Genomic DNA, 18,093 nt, shown 5'->3' on the forward strand with positions numbered 1-18,093 from the left:
GGAGTGGACCATGGCAGATCTGAGTCACAGAAAAGTTGACCCTTGGTGAGATTAGCATAATAAAAAATGATCTTTCTCCTTCCTCTTGAGCCTCTTCTAAGGTTTCAAGGCCTTGAACTTCTCAGTGAGATGTTTCTGAGGTCTAAGGCAATCCCATGGATCTGGAGCTTTTCTAAGCACCATTAATTTTACAGAGGATGAAGATGTACGTAACCAGCATCCTCACCTGTATCAGGAACAGTGTGGTGAGAAGGACTGGGGAAGTGATTGTCCCCCTGTACTCGGCACTGATGAGGCCCCACCTTGAGTACTGTGTTCAATTTTGAGCCCCTTGCCACAGAAAAGACATTGAGATGCTGGAGTTTGCCCAAAGAAGGGCAGTGAAGCTGGTGAGGTGAGAACAAGTCTTACGAGGAGTGGCTGAGGGAACTGGGATTTTTTTATCCTAGAGAAAATAAGGCCCATTTTTTTTTCCTGCTATCCCACCTTAAGGCAGTGCCTTAAAATGATAAAAATTGCATTGTAAGATTGCTGCATTCTTGTGTACTTTCACTGTGCCAGCAACATATATTCCATAAGTCTTGCTTTCACCTCCAAAAGACACATTAAAAAAATGCACATTTTATGCCTTCAAGCTATGCATGGATGTCTTATTACTACATCACATCCATGTACATGGCTGCCACATGGCTGTATGTTTTATGTGTTGCTAAAATTTTTTGCTTGCAATGTTACGTTGCAGACCTGACATCCACCTCACATTGAGCTGTTTATGCACTTGGTTTGAACCTCAAGCCCCTGACACACACACTCCTCTCCCAAAAACAAGGAGTTCACTGTCAGAAAACTTAAGATGCATCCTTGGGGATGGCAGAAGAATTTGACAAAGGGATAAAATAAATAATAGTAAATAGATATTTTTGAGAAATAATCTGAAAGTCAACATAATAGAGAGGAAAATATTAAGCTGAGTGTGTTCTTATGTCTAGGTGAAATGACCTTGTGTGAAATGACCTCTTTATTAGCTTTATTAACTCATTAAATGAGTGCCTCAGTAGTCCACATTATATTACTAATGTGTATCTTAAGTTTCTGTCTGAAAAGATCTGAAAAATAACTAAGTAATCTAGAGAAAAGCTTAAAACATTATTATTTCAGACATCTATATGCACATGGTTTTCCCTATAGTTGATGTTAAAAACAGAAATGCTATGGATTGTGTCCTCCTATATTGTTGACATCTTTGATTCTTTTTAATACATTTGAGGTTTTTAATTTTTTTTTTTTAAACTATGTGGATAAACCTTGCAACTCTTAGTTAGACCCCATGTGACCCAGGTAAATTTCTACTGTCCTCTTTAGAGAGAAAGAAAAAAGTGCATTGCATTCATTACATAAAAGCTAATCCAACAAATAGATTTTAAACACAAATATATACTTGAAGAGTGGCATTAACACTTTAGAAAATATGCAAATTTTTACACTTCTTTGAAGGAAGAGAACACTTAAATCTTTAATAAATATTAGTTGGACTTTGTTTTTATTGCTTAGATCACTTTGATTTAAACAGAAGCTATTAGTAACATGTCCGATTTGCCTAATTTCTCAAAATCCAAAAATAAGATTAAAATACAAAAGCCTTCCTTTCATTAATAATGTTTGCTTAGTTATTCAATTTTTTAAACAGGCATATTAAAAAATTGTTCTTGTATCTACCAGGATAAACCTTCATGGTTCCTTAAATCCCTGGGCATATATCTGTTAAATCCTCTCACTGCTCACTTGTTCGTGTAAGAAGGTATGTGGGGGCAAGTTTCACAATGAAACTATATTATTATGCTGTATAGTAATACACGTTGCAAGTCAGACTGCATTTATTTATAATCACTTCAAAATAGTTTTTCTTTTTTCTACACTGCATTCGCATTACAGAGCGCTCTCTCTTTGTTCTTGTACAGTACATTTCAACCACTAATCCAGTTTAAGAAGATGCATTCAAAAATTAGGTATTGCACAATGCACAGTTTCTTTGTTCAGAAAGATTGGACAGTTTCTTATGATAAACAAAGTACGTGAGTAAGCAGTATTTTTATAAATACTAATTTATTTAATAAAAATACAAAAATATAAATATACATATATAAAAATATCATGATGAATCAACACACAGACATTATTTAACTCAATAAATATGGCAGTAATATTAATCTTTTTTAAAGTATATTTTTGAGATTATGTTACAATGTAGGTGCACACTGTCCCAGCTAGTAGGAAAGGTGATGCAAAGCAATTAAAAAAATTAGGTTTCCATCTCATTAGTAAAGGCACAAAAAGCCTTTTATTGTCTTTTCATTGTCAATTAAAACCTTTCATCAGAGGTTTCTAGGCAGAGAGGGTGAATTATAGATTTTTAAAAATCTAAATCATTCATATTCATTCACGTTGACATATTGATTAAGCAAACCCTTACTAAGACAACACCTATTTTTTGTAATTTTTTTATTCCCAAGAGAGAGTAGGCCACTTTATCTAGTAACATAGACATGAATTCCACTAACACTGACCAGGTCACAGATTACTTTCTCAGTCTCGATCACTGTCCTCTCCACCATACATATCTGCCAGTTTTTTAAAACGAGGTCCCCAGTCACTGAGGTAATCATAGTCTTGGTTGCACTCTGTGGTAAGCGATTCCAGGGAGCTGAGTGAATTTGCTATGGAATCATTTCCTTCGTAGGCGTATGTTGCTAATGAATCATAAGGAGGGGCAGCTGGATCTAAATCATTTTCCTTTAACCTTCTATGGATAAAATCTTGGACATCAATGTTTTCCCAAACAGGTGCAGTCCGTCTTATCTGAAATATGGTTTCTGGGATAACATCTCTTCTCATCTTACTTTCCTCCCTCGCTTCTGGATTTCTCAGTGCGCCAATGTCAAAAGCCTGAGTGTCTTCTTCCCCACCTCCTTCATCGTTGTAGGTCACGATGTTGTCCCGAACATCATCCTTTGATATGATCAAGGGTTCTTTCTTCCTCTGTCTCTTAAGAGCCGTAAACAAGACAACTAATACTGAAAGGAAACAAACGATGGATGAAGAAAGGAAGATGGTTAGTTAGAAATTAAATAAATTACCAAATATTTCACATTATCTGTTGATCTGTGAAAGTTTTAAGGCTGGGATGGGATTTTTAGTCAAAAAATGGTGATAAAAGCTATGTGCCAGTTGAAGTTAATAAGGCAAAATATTAAAGTTTTTATAGCAGTCAAAAACCTATGCTTTTTAAAAACTATGGGAGCAAAGATTAAAATATTGTATATTTGAAATAAATATACAGTTAAGCAGAAGTTGGAAAGTAGACAATGTCTTAAAATACATCATCCTACTAGGATTTGACTTTGATTTTAGTTCTGTGAAGTATTGCCTTCCTGGCAGTCACTAAGGGTCATTTCATCAAATGTAGTTCAATCTCCTTGGCAAAAGTAATTCACACTCTTGAAAGCCAGTGATTTAGGTATTCCTAAGTGCCTAATTCACTTTTGAAAGTGGGATCTACAGGTCTTTCTGAAAATAAGAGCCTGAAGACCTTCAGCTATCAATATTATTGACAAAACTATTTTTGGCTTCAATGACTGCAAGAATCGAAACCCAATCTTTGCTATTAAATGTTTCTTTTAAAAAACCCGATCCCAATAGTTTAAGAAATGTTAGTTGAATAACTTCCTTTTGAAGAGGTAAGGATTGACACAAAAATGAACCTCTACAGAGGGAAATTAAAAACTGAAGTTAAGATTTGTAGCTGCATTCTGGTGCCTAAATGCTATTGATTTCAGTAGGAATTCAATGCTTAAATGCATTTAAAAATGTGACCCCAGCTTAAGTAACTGGAGTTAATAGGGGAGGCCAGTGAGATCATGCGTCAATGAGGTACAACAGCGTTTACCAAACCACACATTACAGCAATGCATGTTTGTTGAGTCTTAGGAGTGAAGTTTTTACTCTGAATGACTCGAGTACTGGTGAATAAAAGGGAAGACAGGACATACTGTGGGTAGGGAGAAGGAACTGCGATCTTCTACATGGCATGGTATCATGCAGTGAATGTCCAGTCTGTTCTATTTAATTTGTGGGGTTTGTATCTGTACAGGAGCCATTCTTTTCAAGTTTTCCTAACGCTAGACAAGTAATAGCCCACTTAAATAAATTTAAGAACTTCATATGCAAGAGTAGGGCAGATCACTAGAAGTTTATTATGAAGTGTCTTTCACATCTGGGTACTTAATATTTTCCTCCCTATTTTGGGCATGGTGACACCAGCCTGCTATCCTAACACACTACATCTTGTTGAACAATTAAATTAGGTGCCAAGAACTGCACCAGCTGTAGACTAACAATTCTGTTTAGATGCTCTTCAGCCTTATGCTACTCTGGCATCAGCTATGTCTGTAGCGCTAAGCAGAGCAGGGTCTCTGCCCCTGGGGCCAAGAGACACAAAATGGTCACAATTTTGTTTTGTGTGGCACTGGTCCCTGAGCATGTTCTGAGTCTCATGTGCTGTCACTGTGGTCTTAAGGCACACTTTGATTTTTGTTTTAAGTCCAATGATTCTGTACTAAAGCATTTCAGCCAATTGGAGTGACGTTTTCATAGTGAGAGAGTAAGAGTATGTGTTTCATGGTATACATTTCATGCTCTATATTGGGGCAGGAAGGGTGTCTTTGAAGACCAGAGACTGTTGACATGGTGTTAAGAGCTATGCAACTTGGATAGCCAGATCCAGCAGAACTTGAACCATAATTATCTGCAGAAAGCAGTGCCCTGCAGGTTCTGCTTCTCAGACTATGCCTGGCAACGTCCTGGGGAATTCTGAAACTAGGCCAGAAATGATGCTTGAACCTAAGCAGTATGGACATTCAGTTTGTCAGAGCTGAAGTACCGTACATTTCCTATGCTCAGCAGTACAGATATGTTTATACATATTGCCCCTCTCCCAAGAACTTCTGCAGCCCTCTGACTGTTTACTGGAGGTAGCTTGAATCCAGTCTAAAAACTGAAAAAAGTGATCTCCTTAGAATTATATAAACTGTCACCTGTAAGCTTGTCACTGCCCCCTTGGCAAGCTGAGTTTTCTAGGATGGGTAGAAAGGGAAAGAGGTTTTCCAAAGACTATGACTGGAAAGTAGAGATGATGGCACTTTTAAGGAGGCACTTCTCTGGTAAGCAAAACATGCAAGTTGCAGTTTTTATGTTTCTAACACCAGGTTGTGAGCTAGCATTTATTCCAGTTTCTTCTTATATCACCTCATCTTTCTCATGCTTCTGCTTTCTAACCACTCATTTAACTTCTGTGCTCACACTTTATTTAATCAGCTGCTCTCGTTACTGCTGGCAAGCAATTGAACATTTCTCTTCTATGCTTTTGAGCTAAATATTTCCTGAGTATAAAAATTAAAGATCATTCATGATTAAATAGCTAGTATAATTGATAATTTTTTAATCACTGAGAAACTTATCACTGAGCTTCAGGAGTATGATTTTAAAGTCCTGGATCTAAATGAGGAACTGTTTATAATGTAAAATATTACTCAAATGAGCATGGTATCAAAAACAACCTACATTTTCAAATGTATTTCATCTAAATAACATTTATAGTCTAATTCTTTTCGCACATTCTTCTGAATAGTAATGATGACAAACAGCCCATTTGAGGGCTAAGCCCAAAGCAGCTCCCTCCCTCACTCTCCCAGCTCCTTTTCCATCTTAGAAAACAGTTGGTAAAAAAAAAAGAAATTAAAAAAAGACCAGGTCAGGTATGAAATATTGTTCTGCAGGGTCATGTGAATAAGGGGTTGAAGAATATTAGGGATCTGGAAGAGATCAAACCTTTGCTTAGGAAATTGAACATCTCATCACAGTTACTTACCGAGCAGGATAATGATGCAGAGGAGAATGGCAACCAGTGCCCCTGTGCTGAGGCCAGCAGGGAGGAGCAAGGCCTCGGCGCTGCAGGACTGCATGTTCCCTCGGCTGTCGCAGGCACACACGCGGATGGTCAGGGTGCCAGTGCTGCTCTGGATCGGGTAGTCATTGTCAAATATTATGATTGGCAGGAGGTAGGTACTCATCTTACTACGGCTGTATCCATTTCTTCTAGTCATAATTCCTGCTGTGTTATCTAGAATGGAAAAGCAGAAAAAGCAAATGTTTCTGGATGAAGCTTTATGTGGTATTGGGGCCGGGGAGGTGGTACTGGTCAGCAGTTACCTTTATTGTCAACAATGGAGAAGTTTGGATGAAGAGCAAATTCTGGCACCAACTCAAAGAAAAATTTGTGTCCTCGAGGAGGCTCATCTTTGTCTACTGCACTCACAGTCTGTATCAGCTATAAAGAAAAAAAAATATTTCATGCTATTTTATAAATCTTGTGTTTGAAACAAGGTCTCTGCTTTTCACATCCAGTAAAAATCCAATGAATCTTTATCTGAAGACAAAAACTGATGTCCGAAGCCAAGTGTTCCCCCCATAAACACAGGAGAGGTTACAGTAAGCAAATTGTTTTTGTTTTTTATTTTTTAAACACATAATAGAGGATAAAAAAGGGGCCAGTCCTCCCTGCAAGACAGCCGTGTGCTTTGATTTGTACTCAGTATCTTTCAGTGATACAGAAACAATTGCCCTTCTGAATAAGCCATAAACCTCCTGTGGCCTCATGTAGCAATGACACAGAGTAGTGTGTAAACCAGTTGTTAAGTGGGTCTAATTCCCAGTTCACCTCATCTGCTCCTGGCAATAAATTGGAGTACTGCACTGGCACGATTCTCGGTTCTCCTGAGGTAATAAAAAGAGATGCTTTACTCCCTCCTAAATCAAAACCCCTGGCTGTGGAGCTTTATAGCTGCCCTAACAAGGCCACTCAAGCCCAGCTGGGAATGAGTGATAATAGTGCCAGCATAGGGTCAGAGTAGAACAGACTGGAAAGGGAGGTTTCAGCAGTACCTCTGGATCGCACAGGCTTTCCTGTTGCATCAAAATGTGTACTCATGTATACGTGGGTGCATGCATACACTAGCAATTAGAGTATTTTTCTGTCTACCTGCTGTTGGACTGATAGATAGTACGGATAATAGCTGGAGAACTGAGTAAGGAAAAGCTACCTGGAAATAGCTGTGTTTTGTGAAATGAATTGCCACGTTAACACCATGCCAGCTTGTATGAGTCATAGTAACTCCAGTGAGGCGTATGACTGACTGCTATGTCTTTTGCACTCCCTAGTGAGTATCACACTGGAGAGTCACCCATACTCCACCTTGGCTTGCAAGGACAAGTTTGAGTTCAATAAGAAGACAACAAAGCTTGGTGGCACGAGAATGGGAGTAAGCTTCAACTAAGGATTCTGCAACTCAGCACAGGCAAGTTCCTATGGCACCTAAACTTAAAGGCAGAAAGAGCTCAGCAGTCAGACTTGTTTCTCTCAAAGTCATGAGGGAGCCAATGCCTGTCTCAAGGTTTTCAAGTGTGTAGGGTGTCCTGAAATCCCACAGACATCAAAGCCGCTTGTTATCAAAGACTTACTTCACAGCTTGTTTTTCTGATATTTCCAGCGAAAGTACAGCATGACTTCTTCAAGAAATACAGTAATTGACAAGTAACACTGATACGATTTTTAAGCTTTGCAGCAATGAAGTAAGGAACAGCTTTTTCTTGTGTACTTTCTCTGAACATCAGCTTGAGTGGGACTTGAGGATACAATTAAATTTTGGAGGGTATTTAGCATCCCTCAGGATGCAACACTGTATTAGACAAAAATAATTATAATATATAGACCAAAAATACTAAACTGCTTTCCTTACTGTATAATTCAGAAACCTGCTGCTGCTAGTACTTTATTGAGCAATGTGTATTTGGCCCATTTTTTCTAGTCAATTTGGGGATACTTTTATTGCAGCTGATAGTATTGAGTTGTTATTTAAAAAAACCCAAACCTAAAACAGTAGAGAAGGTCTGAGTTTGGCTCATTCACTTCCTAGCAGCTCCTCCTAAAACAACCACAAGACTTTTTTTTTTTATCATTTTCTTTTTATTTTTGAGGTGTATTGAGGAATTTGGAAGGTAATGTGTGAGCATCAGCCTTGCACAAGAGGATGTGACTATGGTGAAGGCAGGGTTATACGGTTTTTCTAAGAGTGTTTAGAATAACAGTTACATATTAAGATCTCTTCACTTTTAAAGCATTTGATGATCATGGCTCTTTAGATTTTTAAAATTTGTTTTGAGTTTTAGATGTTTCCCAAGATTATCCTAAACCCTGTTTATGGCAAAGCAGCCCTTTCAGTATGTTGCTGAGTCTCTGATTATGCCAACATTTTCCCAATATTCCATTGCTTTTCTCTTTGCCATAATATACCTCTGAGAGTGACAATACAGAGAGCAAGACCAGGATATTCCCTAATTTTAGTTTTGTATTGTTTAATGCAAAAAATTAATATTGCTACCAAAAATAATTCATCTGATAGGACTAAAATACCAAGTTGAAATGAGAAAAAATTCCTTTCACATTTTTACAAGTTTGAAAAGACAGAAAAAGTGTAGAAGTACCAGAGAGAAGAGAGAAAATTAGAATAAGTGTTAATATTTGTGCTTTTACTTGCTGAAAAACTCAAGGAGAAAATATCCTGATATAATAGCTACCAGAAATTGCAGTTGAGTATCTTGGGGCTTTATGAGATGTAATCAGTGGGATATTTGTAGGATCTGGATTTGATTCCCTTCATGTGCAAATCACATGGAGGAGGACAATTGTGCCAGGCATAGAGGAACCTAATTACATTGAAAACTTATTGTTGAGGGTAAGGCTGAAGAATAAAAAAAAAGAAAACCAACTTATTACCTACTCTAACTATTGGCTGCATAAATTGAGAACCAGCTGTTCTTCCACCAGGAAAGATGGGAAAATAAAAGAGCAACGAGGAAGGATGATTGCAGGTGAATTTTTCCAAATGATGAACAGTGGAAAGGAAGTTAGAAATGTTATCTAATTAAGGTGTTTTTTTTTTTTTTATTTATACAGCTGTAAATAAGAGAGAATAATGTTAATGATTATCATGGCAGCAATGAAAGAGATGTGGCTATTTTTATTTTAAGTATCATGGTTATACAAAAGAAATTAGTGCTGTTTCATGTACATTCCATGTTGGAAATGTACTCTTCTGGTTTGAAGCAGTTATGGACATTGAGTTGTGATCACTCGTCACCAGGAGTTCAGAGAAATATCTCTGACACTGTAAGATTTATGAAGGAAGAGTTATCTCAAGAATTTGACTTTTACTCGAATATGTTTCAAGCTTATCAGGCTTAGAGAAAATAAAAAACACTCCCATTTTTTTCTTATGTTTCCCATGTCAATGAGCACAACTGGGAAAATACAGCATTATTGTCATTAATTTGAGGATTGTGTGTGCACGTACATGGGCACTTTTGTGCATTTAAAGAAAGAGTCTCACACTTGCGTGGATCCTATTTCAAGTTCTGTTTAAGTATTTCTGTTCTGTACTGAAAATTTAAGTTTAGGCATTGGCATAAGTTTTTCTCTTTACACTAGGACAAAGTGGCTTTAGCAGCTTGACAATGTAAGATGAGTTGTGAATGAGGAATTATTGCCACTGGAAACATTTCGTGAAGAATTTATTTCACGATGAAGACAGAGATTCTGTTAAAGTGTTTGGATCCATTTCCCATTGACATAATTTTTTCAAATTGGGAAATGGTTTGATTGTAATACTGTTTTATTGTTGGTTTTTTTTTGTCCTCGATGTTGTGTTTTTAAGGCCAGGACTTATACCAAGGTCAAAATTTTTATTGTAGTTTATGTTCAAGCTATTTTATATCTATTCATACTTATGTCTGTAAAAGTGGTTGGGGTTGAATAGACTGCCTAGCTGGTACATCCCTAGATGCACACTGATCTCCAATTTTCTTCAAGCTGTTTTAAAGACAGAAAGTGAGTAAAAGCTAGGTGGGGGCATTCTGAAATAACAAAGGTCACTGTGCTCTGCATTTGTGGACATGGAGAGCTGCACAAGTAGGGGACTTGGGTTGCGGGCTCAGTCTTGGAGCTGCCTCTAATAGGAATATAGGAACCATTAAAGTAAGAATTAGACTAACAATGCATCTTTAACAGTATAGAAGTCAGCACTAGCCACTTATTAAATGTGCTTTTGGCTTGGCATGTTATGCAAATAAACCACAGTTACACATTGGCTCCACCTTGGATATACCTTTTAAAAATGCAGCAACATGCTTCAGACAGATTCTTGAAAGGTTCATTGAAGAAAACTGAACAAGATGAGGTCTATGAGCGGACAGATGCAATGTATTTTCAGGTTAAAAATTTGTACTAATAAAACAAAATTTGGGACAAGTAGGATGTCCACAATGTAATCTACTGCTGCTTCTTTACAAAATAAAAAGCAGCATATTGGTGATTGCTATCTTCTTTTTAAAACTTTTTTTTTCAAAAAAGCTTCTTTTAAAATTAACTATAAATATGACAGTGAAAAATAATGTCTCTTTCACAGGTATTTAAAGATGGCCTGCTCTTGTAGACAATGCCTTTCTAAAGTTTTATAAGAATGTGATTGTCATACAGTATAAAAACTGTACTTCTAGTCTCAGAGAAGTAAGACCACTGGAGACAGATATTGTTAAGCTAGACATACAGTAACAGCTGCTGAATTTTGTTTTTCTCTTGCATGAGGTTATAGATTTGCAGAGGAGTAGACCTTCAATCCACTTGAATCATATGGGATTTAATTCTTGCTGTATTATGCTCTTAGTTAAACCTGGATATTGTACAACAGAAATTTCTCAAACGTCGTTTGTCTATTTTCAGCTGCTTCTGCGATAAGACTTAAAAAATATCACTACGCACTTCAGAAAGGAGTATTTGGGACATTATACTGTTTGGTTTTGTCTGACACTTTTTTCAGAAGTGGTATAAAAGAGAACAGAACAAATCCTGGATCTTGGACCACTAGTTTTGTCAGTCTTGAAATTCATTAAATTTGCTCTGTGCTGCAAATATTTCTCAAGGAATCTGGAATGATTTGACCACTTTGACTGCAATAAACTGTGAAAGAAAAACACTTTTGATCTGGTAGGCTCAATCATTAACTAATCTTGAATGTATTAATAGCATAGTAAGTGGGTGGGATGAAGATCTTGTAGAAGATTCTGAAGTGGCTACATTCCTCCAGGACTGAAGTAATAATACAGTTCAAGTGTTCCCACGTAGAGGTGTTTCCAAATCAATCTAGCTGTCAGTGGATGCCCATCTCGTCATTTTGTGGCTTGAGTGATCGCACATGTTCAGGCACAATTCTAGCCTATACATCTGTACGCTGCTAGATGCAGAAAGCAGCCTCCATCACGTGTGTGAATAGACCTTTGATCTTGATGTTTTATGTCTTAAGAAATGTTCTAAAATGCCTGCCACTTAACAAAGCTTCGTGCTTGATAATGCAAAACAGTTTGGTTTTCAAGTCTTGGCTCTTTTCCACAAATGTGTTGGCAGGTTTAAAGCAGGACTGAATGCTTATCAGAAGTTGGAAAATTCTCCCTTGAACTCCAACTCTTACTTCAAAAGAGAGACAGACTGTCTCTCACTAAACCAAGCCAATAGGTGTCTACCTAGAGAAGGCAGCTACAATATATAAGCAACTCGTGAGTGATAATTAGCGGTGGCCACACTGAACATGTGATCTTGGTCTGCTTCATCTGAAAAAGGGAGTGGGGCATGGAGAATAATGAAAAGAAAAATCTGTCAGCTTTCTGGAAGAAGAAACAAATTCTTTCTCTGTTCTGATGTCTGAGATCCCCTGAACGGCAAGAAAGAATATAGCATCAGTGCAAAAAAAGTGACCCAAGTTATTTTCTTAAATATTATTGTTCATAGGTGTTGAAATTAGCTAAATTCTTACTAGTAAATTGTTCATTTGAATCAGTCTCCTTTTCAAGTAAATCTTCCTGGTTTCCATGGAGAGGACTCAACCTCTAATCCAGCTAAAAAGACCCAATTAATTCCTGTGACAAGGGCGTGAGAGAACTTGTACCAGAGCCTTCCCCACAACAGTCCCTGGGGCTCTAGCACACCATCAAAGGATTAGGGATTTCTAAATTGTGTGAGAGGAAGGCTGTGTCATAATTTTCTTTAGCCTGTGTGTTAGCCAGTGGAACAGAACTTGCATGGTGACAAATCTGTTCCAGCCTAATGAATGTCGTTGTTTATGCACCTCTAGTGATAACGTTTCTCCCCAGTTATACCCCAGTTATACCATTGCTATTTGAGGACCAAAGAGTGGCAGGGGAGGAGGAGACACTCTGTAGGATTTTCTTTCCTCTGATGTTCCTAAGGCCCTCTGAAAACCACAACGAATGCAGCCTCTCATACTTGCTGATATTGAGAATGAGTAACGCCACCAGGTGGCAGACAGCAATATTTGATCATTCTGACTCCTTAGTGAGGGATGTGATAAATAGCTGGGCCTGATTTAAAAAAAAAACATTTAAGAATTAACTAAATGTAGTTATCTTCTCAGTCCCGCTGTCCTGCTATGGGCACCAGATGTAGAAACACTACTGTGATATGTCAAGAAGAAATAATGATTTTAGTAAGACAGCTGTTTAGGTAGTCTCTAAAAGAAGGAAGAGTAGTACTAAATGAACACAACATGATTCTGTGTCTTTATTGTATCACAGTAGACCTGCTAAACACTATCAATTCTGGAAATATGAGTAATATCTGGAACTTAGCATCCGTGACTAAAATATTCACGTTTGCATTTCTATATTCATTACTATTTTTAGGCACCAAAATAAAAGCATTCCCATGCACTGAAGGTAATCTTTTTTCTGAAATCCTGAGTAAACTATGTGTAAATGTCCAGATATGAACCCAAGATGCCTGTCTTGAGGAACTCCATTGTCAATAAATAGAATAACAGTCTGGTTCTCTCATTTTTCTCCAGCTACACTTGGTGCACGCTGTTTTTCTAGTATTTTTGTTGATTTTTCTAATTAGGGAAAATAATTCCTGGAATTACATTGGTACACTAGATATAAGGGAGGTCTGAATAACAATGTACCTGTCTTCATCATCTCAGTTGTTAGAAAAGCAGAGAATTTACCAGAAACATAAATGAAATCTTATACGTTAATGGATATTTTATCAAGTATGCTAGACTAGATGGCAATTAGGTTAAGGAAACTGACAAGAGGTATTCTTGGATTGAACTTGGTTCAAATATATGACAAAACTTGTGTTTGCTGGTTGATAAATTTGCATATAATTAATTTCAATGAAATCTTAATTTGTAAGCTTTGGAACCTTTCTTTATATTATGCAATTAAAATACATCACTCATTTTGCTATCAGTCGTTATACTGAGATTTTAAGGTTAATTTGTGTCAGTTTCATCTTGTGCAAAGAGATTTTGTTGCACAGACAGAATTTAGGTCATATGCCAGCTGTTTGAAATTAATGGCTAGAATTATATGAACATATTCCACCTGGAAAAACAGTTTATAAATCACAGAATAAAACTATGATGGCACAATAACCAGAAGTTTAGGGATTTTTTTGCTCATTCTGTAAGGCTTGAACTGTATGTATGTGACAATGTATGTGACTGGTTAAGGCACATTTTTCTGATCATAAACCTCAGTTGTTTGGAAAGGTGCTCCTTGTTAATTTTTCTGATATTATAATTCCTTCAATGTCTTTGATATGCTTATTCCTCTATTTATGTCATTTGCATCAAAAATAGTAAGACTTTCTTGAAAAAAAATTAAAATAACGGTCAAGTACTTCTTCAAAGCCAAGTGATTTCACTCAAAGTATCCTCTGTCTTTCTAACCTACTTACTTAAATTCTAGTATTAGGTATAACGAATGAAAAATAAGTAGAACTGAAGGCATACTCCAGCAATCAGCTGTATCCTTGTATTATCTTTTTCTCTCTTTTTTAGTGCTGGGGTTTGGGGGCTTTTTAGTTGTGTATTTTTTTTATTTGTTTGTTTGTTTGTTTGTTTTTTCCTCATCTGTTAAACCGTTCATAAAACATCATTTGAATTTCAACGGGTAAATTGCATGTTCTTCATGTGTCTAGAGTTCTGTAGGACCTGAAATTTTAGACTCATCTCAGGTACTGCTACTTTTTACAAGCTTTTTTTCCCCCTCAAAAATACATCAGTCTAGAGAAGAGGCTCATGCAAGGATTTTAGGCCCATGCTCAAAAGACAATCTAGAGGTACCCAATCTGCTATAAAATCAAATTCTATGATAAATATTTTAAGAATAAAAATCATCAAAACATACATCTCTCTTCACAGGATTTAAAACTGAAAGGCTGAATGGCATTACTGTAAATACATGTCAGTTGTAGCAGCAGTAATATTAAAAGATTTCTATAAAGTCCTGCCTCTGAGTTCTATCTGCCTTCTTTCGCAGTTCCCAGTTATCACTTAGTTTTCTCTACAAATCTTTTTGTTGTCTTTTTAGATTATTACAGAATTGCTGAGATGATGGATAATTTAAAAAGGGATATATATGAGCTTTGACCAAATTCAATTCAATTCCAAACTGAAGTTTAACTTACACAGGAGACAGTTGTATTATCTTTTATTTTTTTTAAAGTTCATTTTTCACGTCTCTTTTAATGAAGCATAATAAAAGATTTTGCAGTTTTGTGTACTTGAAGGCTTTGAAAAAATCCAAAAGAAATGGAATTATCAAACAGCATGAGGGTTTTGTAGTGCTATGCATAACTACTTCTGAAAAATATTTTCTGATATTAGCAATGAAAAACTACCTTGAAGTATGATTTTGTATTATATGCTATGTTATCATACTATGGTAAAATCCCACATCTCCTATCTCCTCAAACCCTTTTTGAATCAACTAGTAGCTTCTGTAGAAGGTAAGGATTAAAAGCTGGGTCGGTTTGCAGTTGTTCAAATAAAGGTACCGTGAAGTCTTCATGATGGTTTTCCAGGTCAGTTTCATTACAAGTTCTTCAGTAACATAGGTATTTGTTTACCTGTCCTGCTTTTGCATTTTCACAAACAAATGTTTCATAGTATTTCGCAAATTCTGGTGCATGATCATTTATGTCTAAAATCTTGATGAAGACAGGTATCTGGCTTGTTTGTTTTGGATTATCTGAAACAAGAAAATTATTTATATTGCAATACAAAGTTTTACAGTCTATGTTTATGAAAAGGTCTGGAATTATCTAATATATTTTTTCCAATAGACATTAAAAATGTTAATTTATCTTCATTATATTAAAGCAATTGTATTTCATTTTCTACTGACATACATTCCATATGCATAAAAGCCCTATTTATAGTTGAAACAAATCATTGTATTATAGTATATATTGAAATAATACAACTTAAATTGATTTGCATTAAAAACAAGTCACTGAGTTATTATTGACTTGTATTTCATACATCAGTGCAGTAAATGATTCATTGCAAAAACCATTTCCTGAGGTTGAGCTGTCAAGAACATTTACTCATTCAAATCAGTAAAGCATTTAAACATTGTAAGTCAACAATAACACACAAAAACCAACCCAAACTTGTCCTTTCTCCCCAACATGTAAAAACCAAAACAAAAAAAAAAGGGGGATATGTAGATGTTATCATAAATTGGTCTCAACAAACTTGACCTCCAATGTTAAGCTATCACTGCAGATGAGTCTTGCAGGACACCTATTGAATGAGATGGAAACCATATTTGACCAAACGGTGAAAAAGCATTTATGAGGAAAAAGTATCAATCTTTCTGAAAACACATAAATAATTAATCTATCCATAATATCTGACTTATGGACTATTAAGCACATAAACTCCTGGGGAATCTATAAGGAGAATGAAGGAAGGGAGAAAATTTGTTCCCTAAAATCAGTGTCTCTGTTTCCCTTCCAGTGACTGTCAGCTGGAAAGACAAGTCAGGCAAGAGACCCAGATCTAAAAGTTCCAACAGAATAGTAAAGAATCCAGGTGAAAGACTTAGGGCCAGGGTTTGTTTGAGACATGGAGGGGAAAGAATTTCCTCTAGTCTTGGCTTCAAATGACGCCATTTCCTGAGATAGTTAAAGCAGTTGAGGTAAAGCATAATTTATTCCCCCATTTATAGTGGTCATTCTGACAATGTATTGTCTGTCTATCATGGACATCTTATTTCCCAAGGATTTTCCCAGAGACTTAGCTTAGGATAAAACCAGTGCATCACATCTGCACCAAATTATTTGCTGGGAATTCTGAGGGTGCCAGTAAACTTGTCTAATGTATACCGCACAGGCTTTTTTTAAGCCTGATAATTCCAAATTATTTTTCCATAAACAGGCTAAAATAATCCTAAAGCAGTAAATTGAACTTTTAGGTGTCCATTTAAAGATAATCTGTCTATTGATCTGAATAAGGGCAAAACTAATGAAACAAGATGAATTATAGACACTGTAGAATTTCAGTCTTTTATCAGTTCTATTGTTCTTCCGAGATAAATGATCTCCAACTTACTGATTTCAGTTGCTATGACAGTGATGTTGTGCCAGGGAGTTTCTTCCCGGTCAAGTGGCTTTGAGATGAACAAGGATCCATTTCCTGAATAGATGTTGAATATTCTGTCAAGGTCAGTGTGTCGATCCACAGAATATCTGTCAAGATACAGTATAACTGAGCATAACTGTCCCCTGCTACAGTCTCTAGTTTAGCTCACAGCCACTTCTAAAAGTTTTCTAATTTTAACTGTGGTTAATCAAGAATGTTTTCTTTACAATTAACCTAAGTGTTCATGTAGCTGCCTGAGGAGTGCAGCATGTTACAAATACTGAGAAACATTTTTTTAAGACTAGTGAGTGGGATGAAGAGCAAACTATTTATATAGGCAGTTTGTTTGATTGAGGTTTGAAATTATATTTTCGCTTATAAAGTGAATGCTTGAATAACAACTAAAAGTGGACATTCTTAGATAATAATTTGCAAATTAATTGTTTCTTGGAAAACTCAGTCATCAAAGGACAGGCATTGCAGATATAATTAAGTATAATTTACAACAAGATATTTTGGAGATAGAATAATAGAATGGTATAGGTTGTGATGGACCTTAAATATTATCTAGTTTCCACGCTCCTGCCATGAGCATGGACACCTTCCAGTAGACCAGGTTGCTCAAAGCCCCATCCAGCCTGGCCTTGAACACTTCCAGGGATGGGCCCTCCACAGCTTCTCTGGGCAACTTATTCCAGGGCCTCACCACCCTCATAGTGAAAAATTTCTTTCTGATATCCAATCTAAATCTATCCTCTTCCAGTTTGAAGACATTACCCCTTGTCCTATTGCTCCACACCCTTTTAAAATGTCCTTCTCCTGTTTTCTTGTAGGCACTCTTCAGATACTGGAAAGCTGCTGTTATGTGTCCCCAGAGCCTTGTTCAGAAGTATAGCCTACACTATTAACTGTGTTTGCCTTCACAAGCTCCCATGGATATTTCTCTGCTTGACACTTTTCAGTAGCTCCTATGGGCTTAATTACTCAAGTGGCACCCTATTACATTGCACTCTCATCACACTTTGTGCATGAGACTTAACCCACATCTAAAGCATTTTATGTTGTGTAGTAGCTTACTTTATTGCCTTCTTTGTTACATCTGGATCTTGGGCTTCAACCTGTCCAATAATGCTTCCTTCCTTGGCATCTTCATCTACCTCTATTAAATACCAGGGTCTGCTGAACACTGGAGGCTCGTCTATGTCTTCCACAGAAATTTTGACCAAAGCTGTGTCTTTGAATGGCCCCAGCTGAAGAAAACGAGGATCAGGATGAGTGTTGATTGCTTCAACTCTTAAGGTGTATAACATCTTGCTTTCAAAATCCAGATGCTGTGGAGCAAATAATAACAATAGCAATAAAGAAAATTGTGTCACTTTACTAGAAGTGTGAGTGAGTTTTATAATGCTAAATTAGAAATATAGGCATTTTTAAGAGCAAAATCTCTAAAATTATTTAATGTATCTTGGAAAATATAAGGTAT

At 36.5% G+C, this 18,093-nt stretch overlaps 1 protein-coding gene across 3 annotated transcripts in view; it reads right to left on the reverse strand.

The window, feature by feature from the left end:
- Positions 1-2,086: 2,086 nt before the first annotated feature.
- Positions 2,087-18,093, reverse strand: part of CDH9 (cadherin 9, type 2 (T1-cadherin)) — a 92,634-nt gene continuing 76,627 nt past the window's right edge. For all 3 annotated transcript variants that reach the window (XM_014941002.1, XM_014941000.1, XM_014941001.1), the window contains 6 exons: positions 17,688-17,941; positions 16,581-16,717; positions 15,092-15,213; positions 6,265-6,382; positions 5,924-6,175; positions 2,087-3,071 (listed from right to left, as the gene is read on the reverse strand). In XM_014941002.1, the coding sequence (XP_014796488.1) occupies positions 2,584-3,071; positions 5,924-6,175; positions 6,265-6,382; positions 15,092-15,213; positions 16,581-16,717; positions 17,688-17,941 (1,371 nt within the window). In that variant the 3' untranslated portion in view covers positions 2,087-2,583. The remainder of the gene's footprint in view (positions 3,072-5,923; positions 6,176-6,264; positions 6,383-15,091; positions 15,214-16,580; positions 16,718-17,687; positions 17,942-18,093) is intronic.

Source organism: Calidris pugnax, unplaced genomic scaffold (genome assembly GCF_001431845.1).
Source record: "Calidris pugnax isolate Ruff unplaced genomic scaffold, ASM143184v1 scaffold8, whole genome shotgun sequence".
Taxonomy (NCBI): domain Eukaryota; kingdom Metazoa; phylum Chordata; class Aves; order Charadriiformes; family Scolopacidae; genus Calidris; species Calidris pugnax.